At 56.9% G+C, this 22233-nt stretch overlaps 1 protein-coding gene across 1 annotated transcript; it reads left to right on the top strand.

Moving 5' to 3' along the window:
* The first annotated feature begins 373 nt into the window (after positions 1-373).
* Positions 374-12255, top strand: REM1 (RRAD and GEM like GTPase 1). The gene is made up of 5 exons (XM_037877097.2): positions 374-529; positions 1701-2043; positions 2937-3019; positions 10201-10411; positions 10909-12255. The coding sequence occupies exons 2-5, from the start codon at positions 1704-1706 to the stop codon at positions 11184-11186; spliced, it is 912 nt and encodes a 303-aa protein (XP_037733025.1). The 5' UTR covers positions 374-529; positions 1701-1703; the 3' UTR covers positions 11187-12255.
* The last annotated feature ends 9978 nt before the right edge of the window (positions 12256-22233 follow it).

The raw sequence follows: 22233 nt of genomic DNA, 5'->3' as shown, positions 1-22233 counted from the left end.
TTGTGGCTACAGACGAACACGGCTCTGAAGCCTGGGGCAGCGCGTTTAGGTGCTGGAGAAGTTGATCCCCCAGAGTTGGCCTTTGGCTGAGGGGTGTGGGGCACAGTGCTCAGACCCCTGGCACCCGAGCAATAGCCTTGGGCTGAGCCAGTGACTCCCTGGGCGTTCGCGGAGCGGATTTCGGGGCGGACTCTGGGGGCCCTGGGTTTGGGCAGGGGTGGATCCCGCGGTGCTGGCCCGGGCTGCGGGAGTAGATTCCCGAGGGCTGGGCACCAACTCCGCCCGCTCTGAGCGGCCCCGGGCGGGCTGGGGAGGGTCCCCGCGAGGGGGTGGGTCCCGGGACCGGCCGAAGGGGGCTCCACCTCCCAGGGTTTAAAGCCCTGCGCTCGGCGGCCGCGGCGCTACGCGATGTGGCAGGGGAGAGCCAGCGGCCGGGCGTTGGGTTCCGCGGGCTGCGGGCGGCCGGGGCGCCCCGGACAGCGGCGCCGGTGAGCCGGGGAGCGCGGAGCAGGACGGGGCCGGCGCCGAGGTGAGCCGGGCTGAGTTCTGCGAAGAAACTTTCCGCTGCGGGGGCCGAGAGCTGGGGCGCACGGGCTGGGGGGCTGCGAAGCGCCGGGAGCCCGCTGTCCGAGCCCCCTCCCGGCATTCAGCCTCGGCCGGAGACTCTCCGCCCCGGGCGCGCTGTTCCCCGCTCCCCCGGCTGCCCTGCCCCAGCGCCCGCCGGCGCGCTGCCCTTTCCCCGGCAGGGCCGGGCTCTGCGGTCCCGGCTGCGCCCTGGCCCGGTGGGAGGGCGCTGGGTGTGTCGGGATCGCCTCCCTGCCCCTCTGCAGCCCGCCCCTGCCCCAGGCTGGTGCAATGCGGCCCCCTGCATTTTTTAAGCATGTTGTGGAGGTTGGCACCGCTGTCCCCATGGCGTCGGGACTCTCGGGGTTTTGGTGCCAGGCTGAAATTCATAGGGTGGGGAAACCAGGCTGGGAGAGGGCATGGGACAGCGCTTCCTACATGTCCTTACCCGACACAGAGGGGTGAGGGTCTTTAAATGGGCCAGCGCCAAGCTAGCAGCTCTGGGTACCACCCTAAACCCAGCCCCTTCACAGCAGGTGAGATCGGAGAGGGGAACATGTCCAGCCCCTCTTCCTCTCCTACGTGGATCAGCCCCCTTGGCCTTTGGCCTCTCCTTTATTCCTTTGCTCTGGCCCGAACACAACCCTCCCCAGGCTGCCGGGACCCATCCTGGGCTGGGTGAAAGGGCACTGGGTGGGGGCAGCAATCAGACCCCCCTCCCACACCCACTTTTGCCCTTCTTGCTCTGGAGCTGAAGCAGAGATAGGCTAACACCCAGGATCCACCGGGCTATGAAGAGTCTTTGGCTCCAGACTTTTTTTTCCAGTTTAAAAGTTGTTTGGCTGAGACACTGCAGGGCGGCTGGGGAGTGCATTAGGAGACCGGGATGATTTATGATTGTTTCTTCTGGGCCTGCCTCCAGCCAGGAGACAACTGAAGTGGAACTTAAAAAAATCCCCTCTGTAACTAAGGTGAAGTAATCGAACTGAGAGGGCACCCGGGGTGGGGCGGGTCCCGGAGAATCCCAGCCAGAGCAGGGCGAGGAAAAGCAGACAGGGGCCTCCAGCTCCCCAGCCCAGCACTTGCCTCCAGACTTCCTTCCACAAGCCAGTTGCTCGGCCTTTTCTGTTTTGCAGAAGATGACTCTGAACACGCAGCAAGGGGGCAAGGGCCCTGTGCGCAGACGGGCCAGCACCCCAGTCCCCCTCTCCCACCAGTCCCAGCCAGGGGTGCGTGGGCCGAGGCCTAACCCCATTGAGCCCCATCACCCTCCGCTTGGCTCCTCCTCCTCCTTCGAGCCTGGAGACAAAGCTCCAGCCGTGCCACACAGCAGCTGGTCATCGGACTCGGCCGACTCCGACAGCTCCTGGGAATCCTTGTATCGGGTGATGCTGCTGGGTGACCCTGGTGTGGGCAAGACCAGCTTGGTGAACCTCTTTGCTGGGATCCAAGAGCGGGACCTGCCGGAACAGCCGGGAGGTAGGGAGGGGTCCCTGCCCTGGGCTGTCAAACCAGCTGCTCTCGAGGGCCATGCGGTGTGCAGGTTGGGGAGTGGGCAGTGGGTCACAGCGTGAAGAAGCCCTGTGTAAACCCAGGCCAAGGGGCACAGTGGAGACGCTGCACTGACTGCTTGGGGGCAGGGCACAGCCCCTTCTTAGCAGTGAGGAGCGCGCTGCCGAATGTGGGGGACTTGCCTCCAGTTCCGTTCCCCATCTCTGTGGCTGGGCAGGGGGAAGTTAGCGGGGCACAGGGGTTCCCAAAAGCCAGCTGAGAGCCACCGATGGCTCAGTTCTGATGTACCTACTGTAAGTAACACTGGGCGCCCCCGTGAAGACTGGGGCGGGGGCCTTAGCTGTGGATTTCAGTGGGTTTGAGATGGAAACATCGGAGGGACATTGTACTGACACGCGTCAGGGTCAGCCACCTGGGTACAGTTAATGCCAGTTGTCCAGCTGCCTGCTGGAGCCTTGGTGCCTTTTAGCCTCCCCGCAAGCCAAAAAATAACCTGGCAAGGGAGGTGACTGAGTCCTGAACCTGGGAAGAGCCATGAGATACCCCAGCACCTTCCCCCTCCTTCCAAGCACTAAAGGAGGAGAGTAGCCAGGCTTCTGCCAGGGCATCGCCCTGACCTCACCACTTTCCCACATCCTTCCATGGTGCTGGCTGGTTTGTAGCTTTAGTTCCTTGCCGAGAGGATCAGTTGCATTTTCCATGGCCTGCGTTTAACCCCACCACCCTGGGGTGCTGTCTCCTCCCAGCCTGGGCAGCCAGCAGACACTCCTTCTGTGGAGCTCAGCAGCATTGGGCCTCAGCGGGAGGCATTGCTGGGCACAGGGAGTCCGGCTGACCAGGATGCATCTGGCTTGTTTCAGAGGACACCTACGAACGCACCCTATCGGTGGATGGGGAGGAGATGACGCTGCTGGTGATGGACACCTGGGAAACAGAGAGGCGGGTAAGGGAGCGTGCATGGGGCGTGTCAATCACAGGGGCTGGCCATGGGGGTGGGGGTCACCTTTTCAATGAAGTGGGTTCTATTGCCAGACTGGAGCTATTTATTATTGGGTCTGTTGCTGTTGTAAATACCACAATGAACTTGTATGAACATCAGAATGTCCCTACTGGGTCAGACCAGAAGTCCATCTAGCCCAGTATCCTGTCTTCCGACAGTGGCCAATGCCAGGTGCCCCAGAGGGAATGAACAGAACAGGGAATCATCAAGTGATCCATCCCCTGTCGCTCATTCCCAGCTTCTGGCAAACCGAGGCTAGGGCACCATCCCTGTCCATCCTGGCTAATAGCCATTGATGGGCCTATCCTCCATGAATTTATCTAGTTCTTTTTTGTACCTTGTTATAGCCTTGGCTTTCACAACATCCTCTGGCAAGGAGTTCCACAGGTTGACTGTGCGTTGTATGAAGAAATACTTCCTTTTATTTGTTTTAAACCTGCTGCCTATTAATTTCATTGGGTGACCCCTAGTTCTTGTGTTATGAGAAGGAGTAAACAACACTTCCTAATTTACTTTCTCCACACCAGGCATGATTTTACAGACCTCAATCATATCTCCCCTTAGCCATCTCTTTTCCAAGCTGAAAAGTCCCAGTCTTATTAATCTCTCCTCATACAGAAGCTGTTCCGTACCCCTAATTTTTTGTTGCCTTTTTCTGAACCTTTTCCAATTCCAATATGTCTTTTTTGAGATGGGGCGACCACATCTGCACGCAGTATTCAAGATGTGGGCGTACCATGGATTTATATAGCGGCAACATGATATTTTCTGTCCTATTATCTATGGCTGGCTGTGTTTCCATGCCCACCTGCTCATGAGACAGAGCTGCAGGGACAGACCCTCCTGCTGGACCCTACATCTACCAGACCCCTCTCTAGCTTTCTGGGGAGCTGCTCTTGCCATTGTGTGACATCCCCAGCAGACTGTGCTTGCTGCTCCCGTCGCTCTGCGGCTGGAGATGGGAGGCTGCAGCTGGGTCAGGGTCAGCAGCTAGTAAGGGGGTGAGGGTGACTTCCCCAGTGAACAGCTGACTGGCTCATCAGGTGTCCAAGGGAGGATCTTAACACCCCCGGGAGCTGGAGGGGATTCCCCCTCCCCCCAGCTGGGGGGTTAACTGCTGTGGGAGGAAGCAAGGGCTTGAGTCCACTTCTCTTTCCAAAATGTGGCAACTTTAAACTCTGTTGGAGTGATTCCAGCCAGACACAACTCCCTGTCCCCCCAGCTCCCCACAGAGTGGATGCTCCAAGCTAGGCACTTGGGGGCTGATTCTCCCACCTTCCCTCTGGCGTAGCTGCTGATGTGCCTGCAAAGGGGGTGCAGGCTGCTGCCAGGTCAGAACGGCCATGCTGGCATAAGAGCTGATGCAAGGTGGGCCCGAGATGTCACCGGGGAAGGTGGAGAGAAGGAGGGAAACGTGCCAGATCCTTAGGGCTGGGTGTGCTGGGGGGTGCTGGTGGTGCCGGGGTTCGTTTGTCTCCTTGCCGTGCAAGAGCTGGGAAACGTGCAGGAGCCGACTGGGCGAACAACGGGTTAGGAAATGCAGCCTTTAAGGGGAATGCATTAGTAGGCAGCAGTCGTGGTGCCCGGTGGCATCTCTGCCCCTCCGCCCCTGCTTGTGGGTGACTGGAGACTGACAGGAGCAAGATTCCCCTCTTCCAGCCCCACCCTGCTCTTTGCTTTCGATGAACAGCTGGGGGCGATGCTCGCCACCAACAGCAAGAGGGTCCTGAGCTTCACTGAAATGGCCTCTCCGCCTGCCGGTCTGGGACCCACCTGCACACTCCCCCCTCACCAGCTGCATCTTCAAGAAAATCCGTGGGCGCCATCTGGCCCCCAGCATCTCATGCAGCCCCTGCTCCCTGTGGCCAAGGACGCCGATGGTATCTGGGAAGGGATGGACTCGCTGGGCTAGTGGCCACGTTCCGCACCTGACGTGGTACGAGCAGGGAACACCCTCTCCTCTTTTCCACTGTCCACTCTGTCCAGAGCACTGGGCGCGGATACCCCTTAGCGTCCTGCCCTTAAAATCCTGGAGGGGGCCGAGAGGAACAGAGGGGGCTCAGGGAATGGCTGCTAGGAGAAACACAGCACCTAACTTAGTGGGGACGAGAGCATTGGCATGGAGTGTGCATCAGTGGGACCCACCGAGCCCTGAACGAGCTGCAGGGAGTGGAGACTAAGGGAGAGGGAGAATGAGAGCCTGACCCAGACAAGGATGTGTGAGGTGGGGGAGGGGAAGGGGCAGGGATTCTGGTGAGACCCCCCCACTAGCCTGGCCCAGTTGGGCCTACCTGCAGTGACTATGGCCAGGCTTTCCGTAGTGGGTCAGTGTTTTACTCGGGGTACGATGAGAAATGCAGTTCTTTATCACTTTGGTTTTAGTGGACAAACAAAGGGTTAATTCCATGTCATTCCTGTGAACCCCGCTTTGCACCTCTGGCCAGCTGCCTCTTGCAGTGCTAGGCCATGCGTTAGCTCTCTCCGCACCCAGGCCTGGGTGGTGGGTCACGCAGGGGTTGGGCCAGCCCTTTTTGCTTCTGGTTCACACGGGCTTGGCCTCCTGCTGAATGAAGCTTCCTAAACTCAAAGGCAAACTCTCCCCAAGGTGCTAAGTCTCGGGGTCCAAATCTTGCCAAAGCTTTCCAGGGCTCCCACCCAAGCCCTACATCTGCCTTGCTTTGGCTGGGGTCTCTTGTTTGCTCCACCCCGGGAGAACCTGAGAAGCAAACCTGAGAGGAGTTGCCCAGTTTGGGGGGGGGTCTCTCTCGGCAGGGGTCTGGCATGTGCAGCTTGTCCAGAAGCAATGGCATGACCGCTCACTGGAAGAGCTGTAGTGCCCTGTCAGAAACCTGTAGTGCCCTGCGTCTTCTGCCCTGCCTCTGAAGCAGCAGATTGACTGTAAAGTGGCATTACTGGTTCTCAGGGCCCTAAGCCTGTTGGTCCTGGTGACATTTGCTGACCAGTGTCTCTTCAGGTTGAGGTTTGCTCCCTCGTGTGTGAAGCCGGCTTCTGTTCCCAGCACTAGAAATAGCAGGCTGGTTCGTCATAGAATTTAGGAATACAACTGCATGCAGAATGTGTGTGGAGTAGCATGCCCAGTCTGTGCATCCAGCAATGGTCACTGTGTGTGCAAATTAGATGCACCTTTTGCACAAGCAGTTGTGCATCTAAACAGTCTGAAAATCTGGTCCTAAAGTTTTAAAGACTTCAATTTATTTCCACTCTCCCTGAATTGCATTTTTCTACCAAGTGCTGTTTCCCCTTGTGAGAAGATACCGATTGTCAAGCTAATTTGTTTAGGGACATAGTGAACATCAACTTTGTGGCTGCCTAAGGCCTGGAACCCAATGCCCCTGAAATCTCCCCCCACCTCGTCCTTCCCATTTAAAAAACCCGCATTAGAAGCTTGTGTTTTCTCCCAGGGGCCCTGGCCTAATGATAAGATTATCTAACTCTTAGGTGGCATTTTTCATCAGTAGATCTCAAACCACATCACAGTTGTTAATGTATTTATCCTCCCAACCCCCCGGCGAGGTGCTCTTAACCCCAGTGGACAGATGGGATGCAGAGGTGGTAAGTGACTTGCCCATGGTCACACAGGAAGTCTGTGGCACAGCAAGGAATTGAAGCCAGGCCTAACCACTGGACCATCCTTCAGTCCCTTCCCTTCCAGGCCCCCATTCCCTTGTAAATGGGCTCCCCTGCTCTTGCTGGCTGTTTGTAATTGGAAAGGGGATCATATTCAGCCTGAGGCCCTGAGCACTGTGGCCAGGGCTTGGGGTTGTCTGAATACCCTGCTGATGAATTATTGGCCGTGGGGTGGTTTACAAGGGTGTCTCTGGCTGGGTGTGTTCCCCAGAGGGTGCTGCAGCCAGTGGTTTTGTTGTGAACCCTTTAAAGGCCTCTTCCTTCCCCGGCGTGGTAGGGCGGGTCCCTCTGGGCCCCAAGAGCCCTGTTGGTGTTACAAGGCACTGGGCTGCCACAGATGCATGGCTGGGCAGCCTGCGTGTTTGGGAGCGGAGCCCTGGGGCTGTAATTTGCAGCTGACACAGATTGAGGAGGAGACTGTGTCAAACACCCCCCCAAAGCCAGAATCTTTTAATCTGCCTGTTATTGACTGAGCCACATGTCTGCTGGGTGGCCAGAGGCTGCGGGAGCCTAGGCTGCTGTCTGATGGGGACAGGCTGATGGCCCCACCTGCTCCAGGGCTGGGATGCTGAGTGGCTTCTCCTTCCCCCTCCCTGCCCTGTCCACAGCCCGGAGGTTTGCACCCGCTCTGGGGACCCATTCCTTCCAAGCACTCAGACTAGCCCTGGCTGGCAGGGAGCAGCCTGGGGGCAGGCCTCATCCTTAAGTAAACCTTGAGCGCGCCACCCGTTCCCCACTGATTGATGGGGCTGTTCAGCTGAGCCGTTACCCTGCCTGCTGGTTTGTCTCCTCTCCCCCACTCTTGGCCCCAGCCCACGGACGAGTGGGTACGTCGGGCGGCTGGCTCAGCCCCACCCCTGCAGGGAGCAGCAAAGACTCGTACTGGTTTGTACGGCAGACAGCACTGCTGCTGAGAACGCGCCCTTATAGTGCAGACACTGGGGTGCCTTGTCTTGTACCCAACGACCCCGGTGGCTGGCATCCTTGGTAGACATCAAGACCACCTGGACACTGGGGAGGATGCTTATTATACACGTTCCCACCCCCTTTCCCAAGACGGGCAAGATGGAAATGCTTATTTGCACCCAGAGCTGCCAACAGGGGCAAGGATACAGAGGAGTGGGGCGTTCCCGGTTCTGCCCCTGCCAAGCCACTAGCCCACTGACTCCATAGAGTCCCCCTCCTCAGATCTTTGCCAGGAGCCCCTAACCGCTAGCTGGCCGTGGCTATTTGAAAGCCTGGGGGATGGATGGGGAAATGCCCTGGTGTGGGTCCAGTGCAGGCCGGGGGAGAGGGCGGAGCTCAGCAAAGCTCAGGAGCCATTGCAGAAAGCAGGGTCCCGCCAGCGAGATTTGCCCAATGGCGAGCGATGAGCAGCAAGCCCGGCGCGGGGAAGGCCAGAATCTTGTCGCCGGCTAATCTCTCGTTGGTCAGATGTCGGGTTGAGGCGGGAGGGACGGCTGGGGTCCAGTGGTGCTGGCTGGTACTAACTTACTCTCACCACCTGAATTAACGCTTGTAAAGGAATCCTAGGAGTTGGCACCAGCCTTGGCCTCCTCCTGAATGTCAGACACCTGCAGAAACGGGTAATGATCAAATCCCTGTAACTTTCCCCCTGGGGCACATGGGGAGACATGTTTTTCTAGGGCCAGATCCTCAGCTCGTGTAAATCACCCCAGTGCCCCTGAGGTCCCAGGACGTCTGTCTATATGTGCCCAGATCAGTGAAGATGGGAAGGGTTTCACAGGCTCAGAAAACCCCTGAATGTCAGGGCAGGTTATAGATTTACAGCTCACTGGTCCTGAGCGGGAGGGGAGCGCGGGGCTCAGTGGGATAAGATGCAGTGGCCGCGAAGCAGGAGGCGTGCTGCCCAAGCACAGGTGTGGAGGGCTTACCAAGGCGAACAAGAGAATGAAGGGTGCCATGTCAGGCTTGTGGGAACGGCGGGAGAGCCTTGCTGGTCTCCCGTGCCAGGGGCGTGAGGGCGTGAATGAAAAACCAGCCCTGACGCCATCCTGCCAGAGGCAGATGCATGAGGCAATGGGCTGGCAGCTTGCTCCCAGCGGCCTGTGGACAGGTGGGTCTCTAGAGCCAAGGGGCTGTGGTTTGAGGAAACCAAACCAAAATCTTCAAGAGCCCTGGGGGGAAGGGAATGGTCCCACAGGATCCAGCCGGGGCTGACACAGGCCTGGAGAGACACAAGCAAGGAGTGTTGTCTTGGCCGTCCCAGTCGCGTCTGAACACGAGCGAAGCGATTCCAAGTCCAGCCAGGAAGGGAGCAGCTGGTAAAACGGCCTGGAGCAGCAGAGTAAATGTCTGGCAGCAGTGCACTGTGGGCAAGGGAAGGTGGGGCCTCCAGCATTGCTCTGTGGGTGCAGGCCCCTAGGGCCTGATTCTCACGGGCCGGCCCCGTGTCTAGTCACTACACCTGCGTAAGATGCTAGCAAAGGTGAGCGGCAGCGTTTCCCAGGCACCGGAGGAGACGCCTACACACGGCGCCAGGCAGGGAAGCCTCGGTCTCAGGAGTTCGCGTAGAATCGCTCTCAGAGCCTCCACCACGCCGGGTGTCTGGAAGAGCCCGTGGCTGGGAGGCCAGGTGCTCAGTTCCCGGGTTTCTTTACAGTTTCAGTTCACCAGGAATGAACTGATCCTGATCCTCCAATACCTGCCATGAATGCAGGAACCGGCATGCCAGGACCAATATACAGCCCCCGTATTGCTGAGTGCAGGAAGGGCACAGGCAGCCGCGCGCTCACGCCCCACGCCCTGGGCCAAGAGCTGAGTCGAAGCTTGTGGGACATACCACCCCTTCCGCCCCCTCACAGGCCCCACCAGCTTGGGCTCCATCGGGCACGTGGGCTTGCCGCCCTCACAACCACCCCGGACTTACTGCCTCTGAATCTAGGGGGGTGTCCCCGCTGCAGTCCGTAGAGCGAGAGCAGCTCAGCCGGATGTGCGTGAATTAGCATCACGCGTGCGAGTGCGGTTAAAAATAGCAGCCCAGGTGTAAATGCAGACTCGCGCTCCTAGAAGGGGAGGACTGGAAGGGACCTTGAGCGGCCGTAGCTTGGCTCCCCGGTGTGCACATACGGCCCACGCTGAAGCCTGTGTCACTTGCCTACACGGCTCTTTTCAGCAATGCCGGCGCAGGTCTGACCGCTCGGGCTGCGATCCCAGACATCGACCTGCAGAATTCCCAGCCCAGGGCTGGAAGAGCAGAGTTTAGTAAGGGAGGCCGCCAGCCAGGCGGAAGGTGCAAGTCAAAGTAGCCCAGTCCTCGACTTCACCTGACGCTCCTCCCAGCTCCTCCGCGCGTAGGTTACCCCAGCGCCGGGAAGCACAGGGCGGGTCTGAGCATGGGGAGAGTGACTTAGCCTGCTGGCCGCAGCACTGCTGCGTCTGGCCCACCGTCGGAGAGTGTGTGGACAGTGGCCGTGTGCTTCAACACCTCAGTAACGCCGTCTTTCCCTGTGCAGCCCCAGGATGAGGAGAACTGGTTCCGCAATTACTGCCTGCAGGTGGGGAACGCCTATGTCATTGTCTACTCCATCACCGACAGGGTGAGTTTCGAGAGCGCCTCTGAGCTGAGAATCCAGCTGCGCCGGACCCGGCAAGCAGAGAACATCCCCATCATCCTGGTGGGGAACAAGACGGACCTGGTGCGGTGCCGGGAGGTCTCGGTGGAAGGTGAGTGAGCAGGGCCTATCGTCCCCACCCTGTGGGAGACAGTTCCCAGCCAGTTGTTCGGGGGCTGGGAACTGCGGGGGGAGGCTTCTTGCCTGGCTTCTCCTGCTGCTGCTCCTCAGACCTAGCTGAGATGGCCAGCGGGAGATTGCTATGGTACCCGCTCAGCTGCTGAGCGTCCATCCAGGAGTGCCACTCTCTGTCCATCTGTCTAGTCCTCCACCAGCCATCTGTCCAGCCATTAAACCGCCCGTCCTGCTTTCTTTTAGCAGGCCATCCTGTCACCTCCTTCTCTGCCCTCCCCTGTACTCTGCCATCAATCCAGCCTTTCCAAGGCATCTCTCCCTGCAGCCACTAGCTCCTGCCCTGAGCGTCCGTCTCCCCTGGTGTGACCCACTCTTCGCCACTTCCCCGTCCCGTGCCCTGTGTGCGGAAAGTGCCGCCTGGCTCTTTGTCCTGGCGGCCGACTCAGGTGGGGCTGGAACCCGTTCTCTTTCCAGAGGGCCGGGCCTGCGCCGTGGTCTTCGATTGCAAGTTCATCGAGACGTCTGCCACCCTCCAGCACAACGTGACGGAGCTCTTTGAGGGGGTGGTGCGCCAGATCCGCCTGCGGCGGGACAGCAAGGAGGCCAACGAGAGGCGCATGTCCATCTACAAGCGCAAGGAGAGCCTCACCAAGAAGGCCCGGCGCTTCCTGGACAGACTGGTCGCCAGGAACAACAAGAAGGTGGCTCTGAAAGTTCGCTCCAAGTCTTGCCATGACCTGTCCGTGCTCTGAGACCTGTCACAAAACAGGACGTTTCCTTCTCATGCATAAAGGGATGTGGCCTCTTGTACCTCCGAAGAGGCTTTCTGCCATGTACATAGGGGTTTGTAAACTTTCTTCTCTGTTCGTGGCGTGTGGACAGGACCTTTCAGGGGAGAGACAAGATTCGTCTGGAGCAATAACCCAGGAGACGGAGCCGACTTCCTAACCAGAGCCTCAGAACCAAGGTGACACCAGCAACCAGAGAACACCCATGGGGAAGGACTCCTTGCATGGACTGAATGTCCTGCTCCCTGATAGTGCCTCCTGCCAGCCCTGCCACTTGCCTGGAGCCCTGCAAGAGGAGGTGGGCAGGGAGAAGCTAGGGCAGGTCTCCAGGGTGCCAGCAGGCACCAGGAAATGTTCTAGTGTTTGCCCAGGAAGGGAGAGGGGAAGGAAGCTGCCCCAGAGGGAGGGATGGGGACTCTGGGAGAGAAGGTGGGGGGTTCCCGGGTGCCTAAGGGTAATGCAAGTCTGACTTTGCCAATGCCAGGGATGGGTTTGAGCAGGACACTTGGCTCATGCGACAGGGGCAGTAAGGCCACCGGCTCTACAGGAGTCCACGAAGCCATCACCAAGGTTGGAAGCTGCCTCTGAAGGCTGCTGGGAGCCAGGAGCATAGCTGGCCCGTGATACTGTGCAGACAGGCACTCTAGAAATCCCTGAGACAGGAAGGCCCTGAACTGGGGTGCAATGGTATGTCGGGGTGGGGGCTGGCAGCATTTCGCTGCCACCTCTGGGCATATTAACATCAGCACGGGCAGGGGAGAAGAGGGCAAATGAGAAGCATCTTCCTTGGATAGGAGTGTGGGGAGGCCAGACCCTGCCTGTCTCCTGGCCTGGGGGTGGGGACGGTGCAGGATAGAGTTCCTTAGTGCCGGACGGCAGGTTTGGTGGGGAACGGGCATGGCGGGCGGGGCTTTTGTACCACAGCTCTCTCTTTTGTACAGTGTTTTTAAGATTGAGGTTTTTCTGTTGTCTCTGTATGACCGCGGTGACAACCCACCTAGGCTTGCAGAATAAAACCCAATCTGGAAAGGCACCTGTCACCAGTGACTGCACTGCGCCTCTTGCCGCTTAACCCCCCCTGTAAAGTGCTCCTCTCTTGGATTTCCCTGTGCCCCCCGGAGAGGCAGGGAGCTGGGCCCACTGCTCGTTTGTACCTGCTTCCAAATCGGAGTTGGGCAAAGCCCAAACCAGAACCCCAAGTCTGAACCCTGGGGGAGCTGGGCTTCAGATCCAGACTCTGAAATGCACCTTCAATGGGGGCAAATGGGCTGGATCCATTGGGCTGCTGCGGGAACTTCCTGTGATTCCACAAGCACCTGGTATGTTTTGATTTTTCTGTAGATGCCCTGAATGGCAGCACAGAAGCACATGGGGTGGGGGTGGGGGCGCTGTTGTTCCCACTAGAGGGACTTGGTTCACACACAATGTTTCCAGGTGGCTAGGAAATCCCATGGAATATCCTTGAGGAATTTGGGCTGGATTCTCCAGTCTGCCAACTTCACTTTGTGCTAAAACTGGCTGGAAATTCCCCTGGGTGTAAGAGGAATCTGGGCAGTGCACAGCATAGCTACCCACCTCCCAAGATCTGAATGGAGGGGGGTGTTGAGGGCAGGAGCAGGTGTGTGGGAGCAGAGCTCCCCCAAGTTACACAGCTGTCACCAGCAGCAGGAGTTGGAGCAGCAGGGAGCCAAGTACCTTCCGGCGCTGGAGCCAAGCGGTCAGGAATCAGCAAGATGCAGTCAGCTCCCTGCAGCGGCCCCTGAGCACAGCGTGGCCGTAGTTGGGGGAGCGGGGTCTCTGTCGCCCATGCACAGATGGGGTGGTTTCATTTCTGTTAATCATCCTACCTGCTGATTGTGTACCCCGCACCATGTGCACCCAGGGCTGTGCAAAGTGGGTGTGAGCTCAGATGGTGCAGGGAGCCAGGCAGAGGCCAGTCCAGCCCTATATCCCTTACAACATGGTTTCCAGTGGAGAAGGGGTCAAACTTTGACATCGGAAGCCCAGTTTGATGTCCAGGGCAAAGGAGGTGGAGATGGAGTTTGTGATCAGTCTGCTGCACAGAGAGGGTGAGCTGGGATGTTTGGATCCAGGCTCCAAGTGGACGTGTGGTCAGAAGCCAGGACTGAGTGGAGGCCAGCAGTGACTTGGGCCCTTCTCCTCTAAGCAGGATTCTGAAACAACCAACGAAGAGAGCAGGATCTGTCCCAGTTTATGCTGAGCGCAGTGCATGCTGGGAGGGACCTGGGGAATTTGAGTGCTATGGCGATACCTCTGAAATCAGCAATGAAGCGTCAAGCTACGGACCACCCAGGGGTGGAGCCACAACGGAGCCCACTCCCAGCTCTAGTTCCTAGAAGAGTTTGGAAAGAGCGAGTGAAAGACGCTTGGCCAGCAGGGTCTGGGGGAGGTCCCAGGTCTATGGGGCAGCATTGGAGACAGCAGGAACCTGAGTTGGGGGCGGGGTCCCATGAGAAGAGGTGAGGTACAGGGAGAGGGGGTAAGAATGGTGTATGGGGAGGGCAAGGTGTCTGACTGTCGGGGGATCCTGTGAGAAGAGGTGAGCTGCAGGGGGAGGGGGGTAAGAACAGTGTATGGGGGGAAGGTGTCTGACTGTCAGGGGGTCCCATGAGAAGAGGTGAGGTTCAGGGGGAGGATGGTGTATGGGGGGGGAAGGTGTCTGACGGTCGGGGGGTCCCGTGAGGGGGGCTGATGGTGGGCTTGCTGCAGCTCTTTGAAGTTTGCTAACTACACAGCATGGCGGGTGGCTGGGGCGTGCAGAAGAGTGACAACGGAAGGTTTCTGGGGTGCCCAGGCAAGGAGGTGAGTCGGGGAGGCTGGGACCCAGCACTGGGGCTGGGCTAATGGGGCCAGCCTGTGGGTGACAATCCCTCTGATCTTGTACAAACTTGCCTGACTCCACTTTGAAAGGTGAGCCCTGCCCCAGAGAAGGGGGGGGCCCTGCTGGGTCTGGAGCATTTGGCAAGGAGCCGAGCAGGGCCCTGTGATCAGGGAGCAAGAGCGGCTTGTGCGGGCAAGTGACTCCCAGCGTGAGAAACCTAACGGGGGCTCCCTGCCCGGCTCCCCGGGGAGTGAAATTCCAAGCTGGCCGCTGTCGCCGGCGGGCCAGGGTGCTCGGCCTTGCTGGGCCACGGACTGCCCTGCTCAGCTGCCCGGGGAAGAGGAGGGTTTGTTTGCGGCCGTCCCAGCCAGCGAAGGGAGGTGGCTAGCCGGTGAGTCCCAGGGCTGTTGACCTGCCTTGTCTGGCTCGCACAGCTCGGAGGGACCAGCCCAGAGAGGAGGCTTGTGCTCCAAGCCACTTCCATCCATGCCAGTCCCGGAGCGTGCCCAGCTGGGCTGCTGCCAACACTGACCCTGTCTGCGCCCAGAGCTCCTCCCTGGCAGCCCTGCAAGGCAGCTAACCGGGGCCCTTTTCACAGAGAGGGAGAGGGAGGGGAAGGGATTTGCCCAAGTCTGTCCAGCACCTGAGGTCACTTGCCTGGGGCCCTTTGACCCTGTCCGGGCCTTGGCTGCCCCTCCGCTCATGTGGGGACAGGGACTTCCTGTCTTGGGGGGTGACCTGTGGCAGCGATGCCGTGGTTAATGTTTATGCTCCGGAGAACTCCCCCCGCCCCCAGACTGCTGGAAACCTGCAGCTCTTTCCTTCCCCCCTGGCTAGCTCTGTCCGCCACGCCGTGTGAGGCTCTGCGTTTCGCCTCGCTGCCACGGGCTGCCTCATGCCACCGGCCTCCTGCTCGCAGCGTGGCTTTGTCGAAGGCGCACGCCAGTCTAGGGCTTGTTTCCCCTTCGCAGGGAGGGGAGGGCCTTCCCGAGGCTCCTCCTTGGCACCAGGTGCCTGCTGCATCTCCCCTCCCAGGCCACTTGCTAGCCTGGCCCCGACTCCACCAGACCAGGACGAAGGACCGGTCACTTCTGACCTCGTATCCCCTGGGCAGGAGCCAGTGAGGAGGAGACAGTTAAAGCCCAGGGCTGTCGCCTGGAGCTTCCTGGCCTGACTTGCTGCTGGTCCTGGGGAATCCATTAAGGGCCCATCTCTGCTACACATACAGCAATGTTAGGGGACCTGCTTTGGGCACTTGGAGTTGTAGCCCTCTAACTTGCCCACTTGCAGGGCTGCTGGGAGGTTTAATTCCCTGGTAGATGTACTGGGCAGTGAGAGCCTTGGGTGGGATGGCGCTGCAGGAGAACGGGGCTGGACTGCAGCAGCTAGGAGAGGTTTCACGGGCCCAGCTGGGTGAGAAAGGCTAGCACTGATGGGGTGGGGGTGAGGCCACAGAAATCCACTCTTCAAATGACCAGCGCTCCCTTTGTCCTCACTAGTCAGCTGCGAGCAGCACACCTCTCCCAGCTAGACTGCCAGGATCCCTAGGCTGACGGGACTGGTTTGCCAGGGACAACGGTGAGTGATTCTCCACCGGGAACGCAGCCCCCCACCTGCAGAGCCTGACCGGAGGATTCTATGACTCCGATAAGGAGCAAACTCCCCTCTCGGCTTGTCTTCTATTTAGCCACGGCTGCTGGAAGAACCTTCAAGTGGTTCGTGGTGGTAGCTTGCTCAGAAGCCTTGGGCCCCAGCCCAGAGATGACTTGGCTAGCCGCCCCCACCCTAGGTCAGGTCAGGAGTTTCCACTTGCCTTGCATCTTTAGCATCAGGCGCGGGAAGAATTGTTTAAGGGGAGAGCGGGGGAGATGCAATGCTCTGGTGAATTGCAATCATTAATCTAGGCAGCTGAAAGGAGGTGGGGGAGAAATTGGCGGGGGGAGGTGTAAAAGCCTCTTTCCCGCTCCTGAGGAAACTAGAGACTGAATTCTGCTACTCTTTACACCAGGGCAAATCCAGAGTGATTCCACTTACTCCAGATTTATCCAGCTGTCAGTGAGTTCAGAATCTGCCCCAGGCTGCTGCACTATTACATGGCATGCAGCCAACTGCCCCTTCGGCAAAATCCTTGTTCCTGCTTGGGATCCACTGGTTTCCTTAAGGCACCGCTACCGGGAAACTCACGCTGAAGGACTCTCACTGGCCACGTGTAGCGCAGTGCTGGGAGGAAGCTCGCAGCACTGGAGTCTCACTGGCCACTGGCAAAGCACTGCTGGGAGGAAGCTCGCAGCACTGGAGTCTCACTGGCCACTGGCAAAGCACTGCTGGGAGGAAGCTCGCAGCACTGGAGTCTCACTGGCCACTGGCAAAGCACTGCTGGGAGGAAGCTCAGTCCTTGAAGCCTCGCTGCAGCTGGACCCAGGAAATGCCCTTTGATCTCCACCATTCTTTAAGCCCAGCATTCCCTGTGCTGCCCTGGGGTGGAGTTAGCTGGGCGCTGCCTTGCCAGGCGGTGGAAACAGTTCTCGGCGAAGTGTCAGCCGTTGATCTGTAAAGCTCTGTGTTGTTGTTGAAGATCAACTCTAGTCCTGCTGCCCTCCCCTCCTTCGCCCACCCTGGCCCGGCTGGGAGCATCCAGATGCCTCCTGTGTGCAAACAGCTGAAAGAGGGTTGCAGTCGCTCCGGGTTTACGTCCAGCAGAAAGGCGGGGGCGGGGCTGTCATTATGGAAAGTTGGCAGGAGGCTGCAGGCCGGGAGGAGAGTGGAAAGAATGAGATCAAACCCAGAAAAATGCAACCCTGATGGAGGGCCCGGGAGGAGAGGCCAAGGGGGCGATGCACTGACACGCTGGGAAAGGATGGGAGGGGGAGGGGGGCTTCTGGCCAGTGGGTCTGGACACAGCAGCTGGCTGGGCTGAGGCACCTGACGCAGGTATGGAAAGCCAGGCCTCAGCTGCCTGCTTGCTTCCCACCCCTCCTGAGTGGCACCACCTGTCTGTCACAGCGTGGGCCGCTGCAGCGCAGGGCAGCCCGGTGAGAGGGGAATGGGCAGCCCTTCGGAGGGACGTCGTGGCTCCCCCATCGCTGGCAGCTTTTAAAGCAAGGTGGGAGGTTTTTCTAATAGCGCTGCTCTAGGGGTCCTTGGGGGACGTTCGTGGTTCTGTCACACAGGAGCTCAGACTAGGTGGTCACCATGGTCCCCTCTGGCCCAGGAACCTGTGAATGTGCCCCCAGTGTGCACAGCCGGGCTGCCGGAGCTAGCGTGCCTCGAGTGCTGCCACGGCACACTAGGCAGGGGCCCTGACTGCAAAGGGAGCGTGACCGCGTGGCTTGGAGGTGGCCTTGCCCCGGTCACTGGGTGAGGCTGGGAGTGGCTGGAGGCTGGCCCTGCGGGCAGCACGCCGTGTGCCTGTTTTAAGGACCTAGTAGTACCTGCTACTTCTGGGCTTGCTCCTCCCCGTATCCCCTGCCTGCTTCTGCTTCTGCTGTGCACACAGGCTCCAGCCTCCTGCGCGGCTGCGCACACCCCACCGAGCAGGTGCAAAACGCTGCCATGCTGAATTGCACGTCTTTGGCCCTGCTGTAAGCGTTGACACAGCGTGAAAAGCAGCGAAGGATCAGGTCCAGGCACTCTGCCCCACCCCCACTGCTTGGGGGGTTGAGCTCCGCACCCTCCCCCGAAGGCACCGCTTGCTGTACAACCTCTAACTCAGCAATCTGTGCGTGGGCCTGTGTGAATTTTAGTACCCTCTTAGGTCACCGAGACCAATCTGCTGCCTGCTTTGAAGTATGTCTCTGCAACCTGTCAAAATGCTTCTCTTGGTGCCCACTGATTGCTACTGGCCCCCGGTCCCTGCACGAGAACCAGGACCTCCACTATCCAGCGGACCAATCGGCCCATTACTCTGTCCCCTAGCTAACTGGAACCAGTAGGAGCCAGCTACCAGCTTTCGGCTGGAATTCCCTCTCTAGGGCTGCTGCCCTCTCACTTGGTCGATAGCTGCTGGTTTCACAGTATTTGTCTCCAGCCACTGGCTGGCTCAGTGTGATGTGAACTGAAGCTTTTAGGTGCTGATCCTGCTCCCAAGGAAGCCAGTGGGGTTTTTGCCAATGTTTCAGGGGAAGCAGGTTCTCAGAGAAAAGCATCCCAGACAGGGCAGAAGGTGATGGGCCAATTCTTCTCTCCGTTACACCTGGGCACCCCTGGGAACTGGCCTAGGTGTCCCAGCTGTAAATGAGAGCAGGAGTGAGCTCAAGGGGTTTTAGACAATCAATGGTGCAACTTTTGGGAAGTAGCATCTGCTGCCTGGGAGGCACTTCAGGAAATGGACAGGTGAGAAAATCTAGAGGACAGGAAAGAAAATGCAAATAGTGTTTAAAGTGGCCAGGAGCAGCCAGCAATGTTCTAGTGGGAAAGAAGGGGCCAGAGCCCTCGCTGACGTAAACTTGTGCAGCTCCCTTGAAGTCAACAGATCTATGCCTATTTATTCCAGATGAGGATCTGGGCCTAAACTTTACTCAGTCAGTTGCTAATAGGATCTTGAGTCTTTTCACTTCCAAGTCACTCATTGGTATCCAGACTGGGTCAATGGGGACCAAAAGTTGTTGCCATTCGATGGCTGTTTGGTGGCCTCGGTGGAATGAGTTTGTTGGGTTTTCATCCAGCTTCCACCAGACAAGTGTCCACATCGCAAGAAACACCCCCCAGCTGGCACTGATTGGCCCAGGGTTTCGTAGCGAGGCCAGTGTTTGAATGGGCCATGGGGACAGAACTATTTTTACTTTATTTATTTAGTCCTTTTATAAGGCAACTATTGTGAGGCATCTAAGAAATGTACAATAAAAACCAAATGCCAAAGAATCAACCAGCCAAATAGAATATGCAGCCAGACAGGGTAAAAAAACATCTGGAACTGGGACAAGCCTAATAGCCATCGGGCAAACCACTCTGCCTGCACCGGGATCAATTCCCATCTAGCGAGAGTAACAAGGAAGGGTAGCAAATATGCATGCAAGGGGAGGGGTGGGGAGGGGAGGGGCCCATCCCCAATTGAAAACAGGCCAACCGAAATAAACGAGATTTGCGTTATGCTTCGGGGGCAGATAGTGTAGGACTTTGGCAGACTTGCTGTACATGAGCCAAGGATCTTCACCTGAGCCATCCCTGCTCCTGACGGATGCGAGGGGCCCAGAGTAGACAAATGCCTTCTGACTGCTACTGCTGGATAGGGAGATACAGCAATCACATCTCTCCCTAATACTTAGGACTTACAGAAGATGATGAAGGTTCTGCCATTGCCAGGACTTTGCATTGTCTCCTTTGGGGGTCAGTAGATTGCAGAGGACCCAATTGTCTTGCTCCGATCCCAAGAATCAGGCAGGCAACCCTAGTTTGTGAGCGTTGAAGCTTCTGGTGCTGTTTAAAGAGAAGCAGAAGCACATCTCCGTAATCCAGCCAGGATGTGGCAAATGCATGACCAAGGCACGGTTTGCATTGGAGAGAAAGTGACAACCATTCTGTAGAAGGCAGACACCGTAACGGTCACTCTAGACTGTGTTTGCCACATGGGCCCCTCTACTGAAAGCATGTCCAAGGCTGACCCTGGTCCCACCCTGTCTCAGCACTGGTAGCTTCCCCCCTTGCAGAAGAGGCATGCCTGTCTCTCATCTGATGGAGGATTTCCCTCCTCCCCTGCTTACTGGCATGAGCTGGGATACCTCAATTGACCAATAATGCCATTTGCAGCCTTTTTGGGCAGCATTCTGGCCACTTTTCAGTCCACAGCCCCTCTGCTCTGCAAACAAAAGGTTCATTTCAGCTGTTTACAGGTCAAGAAAAGAGGAGAGGAAAGTGATTAAAGAGGAGAAGCAGGGCAGTAGCAAAGCCATCACTTCTTTTCTGTTCTTTTCTCTCTCCACATTCCCCCCTTTCCAATCTCTCTTCATCACTTCCTTTGCCTCTCTCGCTACATAGCCTTGTTTCTCCTGCACTCACCATTTCTTTCTGGTGGTGGTGGTGAGAGACGAAGTGAGGTACTGTCTCTCTCTCATCCTCTCAAATTCAGTGTGGGGTTCCCCCTCCCCACTCGAGGAGCATCAGACCAAGGTGTGGAAGAAAACAGAGTCTTTACGCTGAGTTTGTCAGCAACAAGTCAGAGACAATTTGTTTATGCAATTGCAGGGAAGACCGCAATTGGACAGAGTGTCTGTTCCTAGGTAAATGTTTAAAGTACAAACAATATAAAGCAATATTTATACCCTTTCATTACATATAGCTGTGTACTGTTTATACATTTTTTTTCCCCCATTATCTTAGTTAACGTTGCATTTTACTCTTATCTTAAAGCAAGGTCCCTTGTAGTTTTCCCATTCGCCTTGCAGAAACCCCGCTTTTACAAATCTTGCGTTATTAGGGTTAAGGTTGGCCTGTTATTGCTCTGTTTCTTAACCAAACTAAAATAACTGCACACAAATTCTCTTTTCCCTTTCACACTTCCACAAAGGTCATCTCCAGAGCTTGGTGCTGGGAAGATGCACCAAAGGGACAGGATTCTCAGCAGGGAAAAAGGGTCCAACCTGGGGATTTGACCCTGACATTTTTGTTGCTTTGAATTAAGATTGCTAACATTGAATCTGTGAAGTCTTAATGTGGGTGTGGGCATGTGTGCATGCGGAGAAGGCATCTCAAATCGACGTGGGCCATACCAGCAGCCTGGGATGGAAATGGTTACACATGTATAAAATGTGGCACAGTTCATCTTCTCATGGAGAGGCTCTAAGAAAAGCTTTTGGGAAGGATGGTCTGGCCCCTCTCTTGCTCCTCACTATGGGCTGCAGGCAGGTCATGTTCCAAATCCCTCTAGTACAAGGATAGTGGAAAGTCCCTCCTGCTTTCCCAACACATGTTCTTGCAGAAAATTCCTGCTACTCTGCTGACCTCTCCACTCTGCTCACTGCTACCCCATTGTTGGACTCTCTCTAGCAGATGACTAATATCCCTGCAATTTAACTCTTCCTGGAACCCTGAAGCCACTATCCTGGGGTCATCCTATCTTGGTCCAAGGTGCCTGCCTAAATGTCATGGTGATGGGTGCATTATAAATGCTAGAAGATAGCTAGAGATCCCAAAATCCACCAGTCCTGCTTTTTGAAACTGTCATTCTATAATCTGCCCCTTTAGGACTAAGGGCTCTTGCCCTGAAATCTACCATTGCAGTGCATGGAAGCTGCTGTCCCCAGTATCAGACTCACACCAGCAGGAGGAATGGCTAGCCAGGGTTTGATTGCAAAGCCAGAGCTCTGATGAGGCTGTGCATGCCCAAATACATGACAGTGGTGAGCTTCTGAGTCAAGCCTGTTGGTGCTTCCTGCTACTGCCCGCAGAAAATAATGGTCTGTGAGCTGGCTTCATAGCTCTACAACTTTGTTTCTAAAGCCAGTTTCTTCCATCGTGCCAAAGACCCTCATCCTCATTACAAACAAAGCCCCTGCCAAGCTTGGCCTTTTCTCTCAGGCTGGACTTCCCACAGAGTATGGGTTGTAGGTGTTTGAAGATGCTCCGTACGGGTTCCAGTGTGGGGCGGTAGGTGACAACTAGGGATGTTTGGTCAGGGGTAGGGGGGGCATTTCTGTATTGAAACAGATTCTCTTGGGGTATTTGGGTGGCCCATTCCGTGATGCGGTCTACTTCTCTGGTGCAGCGTCCTTGTTTGGTGAAGGCAGTTTTGAGTGTGTTAAGCAGAAGTTCTTGTTAATAGTCCCTAAGTGCATGACCGTGCACTGTGTACTATTAAATGTCATCCTATTTCTATTACTCCAGTCCTCTAAGCCATCCAGTTCTTCCTGGCTAATATTCTGCTCCTCCTCTGTATTGATGATGCTTCCCAGTTTTGTGTCATCAGCAAATATCATTCTGAAGCCCCAGCAGGGTTGCACTCTCCTTGCAATGCATTCCCAAGATGCACAGCCCATGAGGTAGTCAGTCACGAGTGAAGCAGATGACTCTTCGGGTTCAGTGACTGGTAGTTTGTGACAGATTAAATTTTACAAAGTAGCCTGAACAACTTGAGACTACCTAAACTCTCCTACTCAGAGCCATAGGAAACCTGTGAATCTCATTGCACCAGCAAAGCCCCAGCTAGAGTCGTCATGTTTTATGATGAGTAAATCC

This window comes from Chelonia mydas, chromosome 13 (assembly GCF_015237465.2).
Source record: "Chelonia mydas isolate rCheMyd1 chromosome 13, rCheMyd1.pri.v2, whole genome shotgun sequence".
Lineage (NCBI taxonomy): Eukaryota > Metazoa > Chordata > Testudines > Cheloniidae > Chelonia > Chelonia mydas.
Note: the sequence above shows the minus strand (reverse complement) of the source record. Positions and strands in the feature narration are given on the sequence as shown.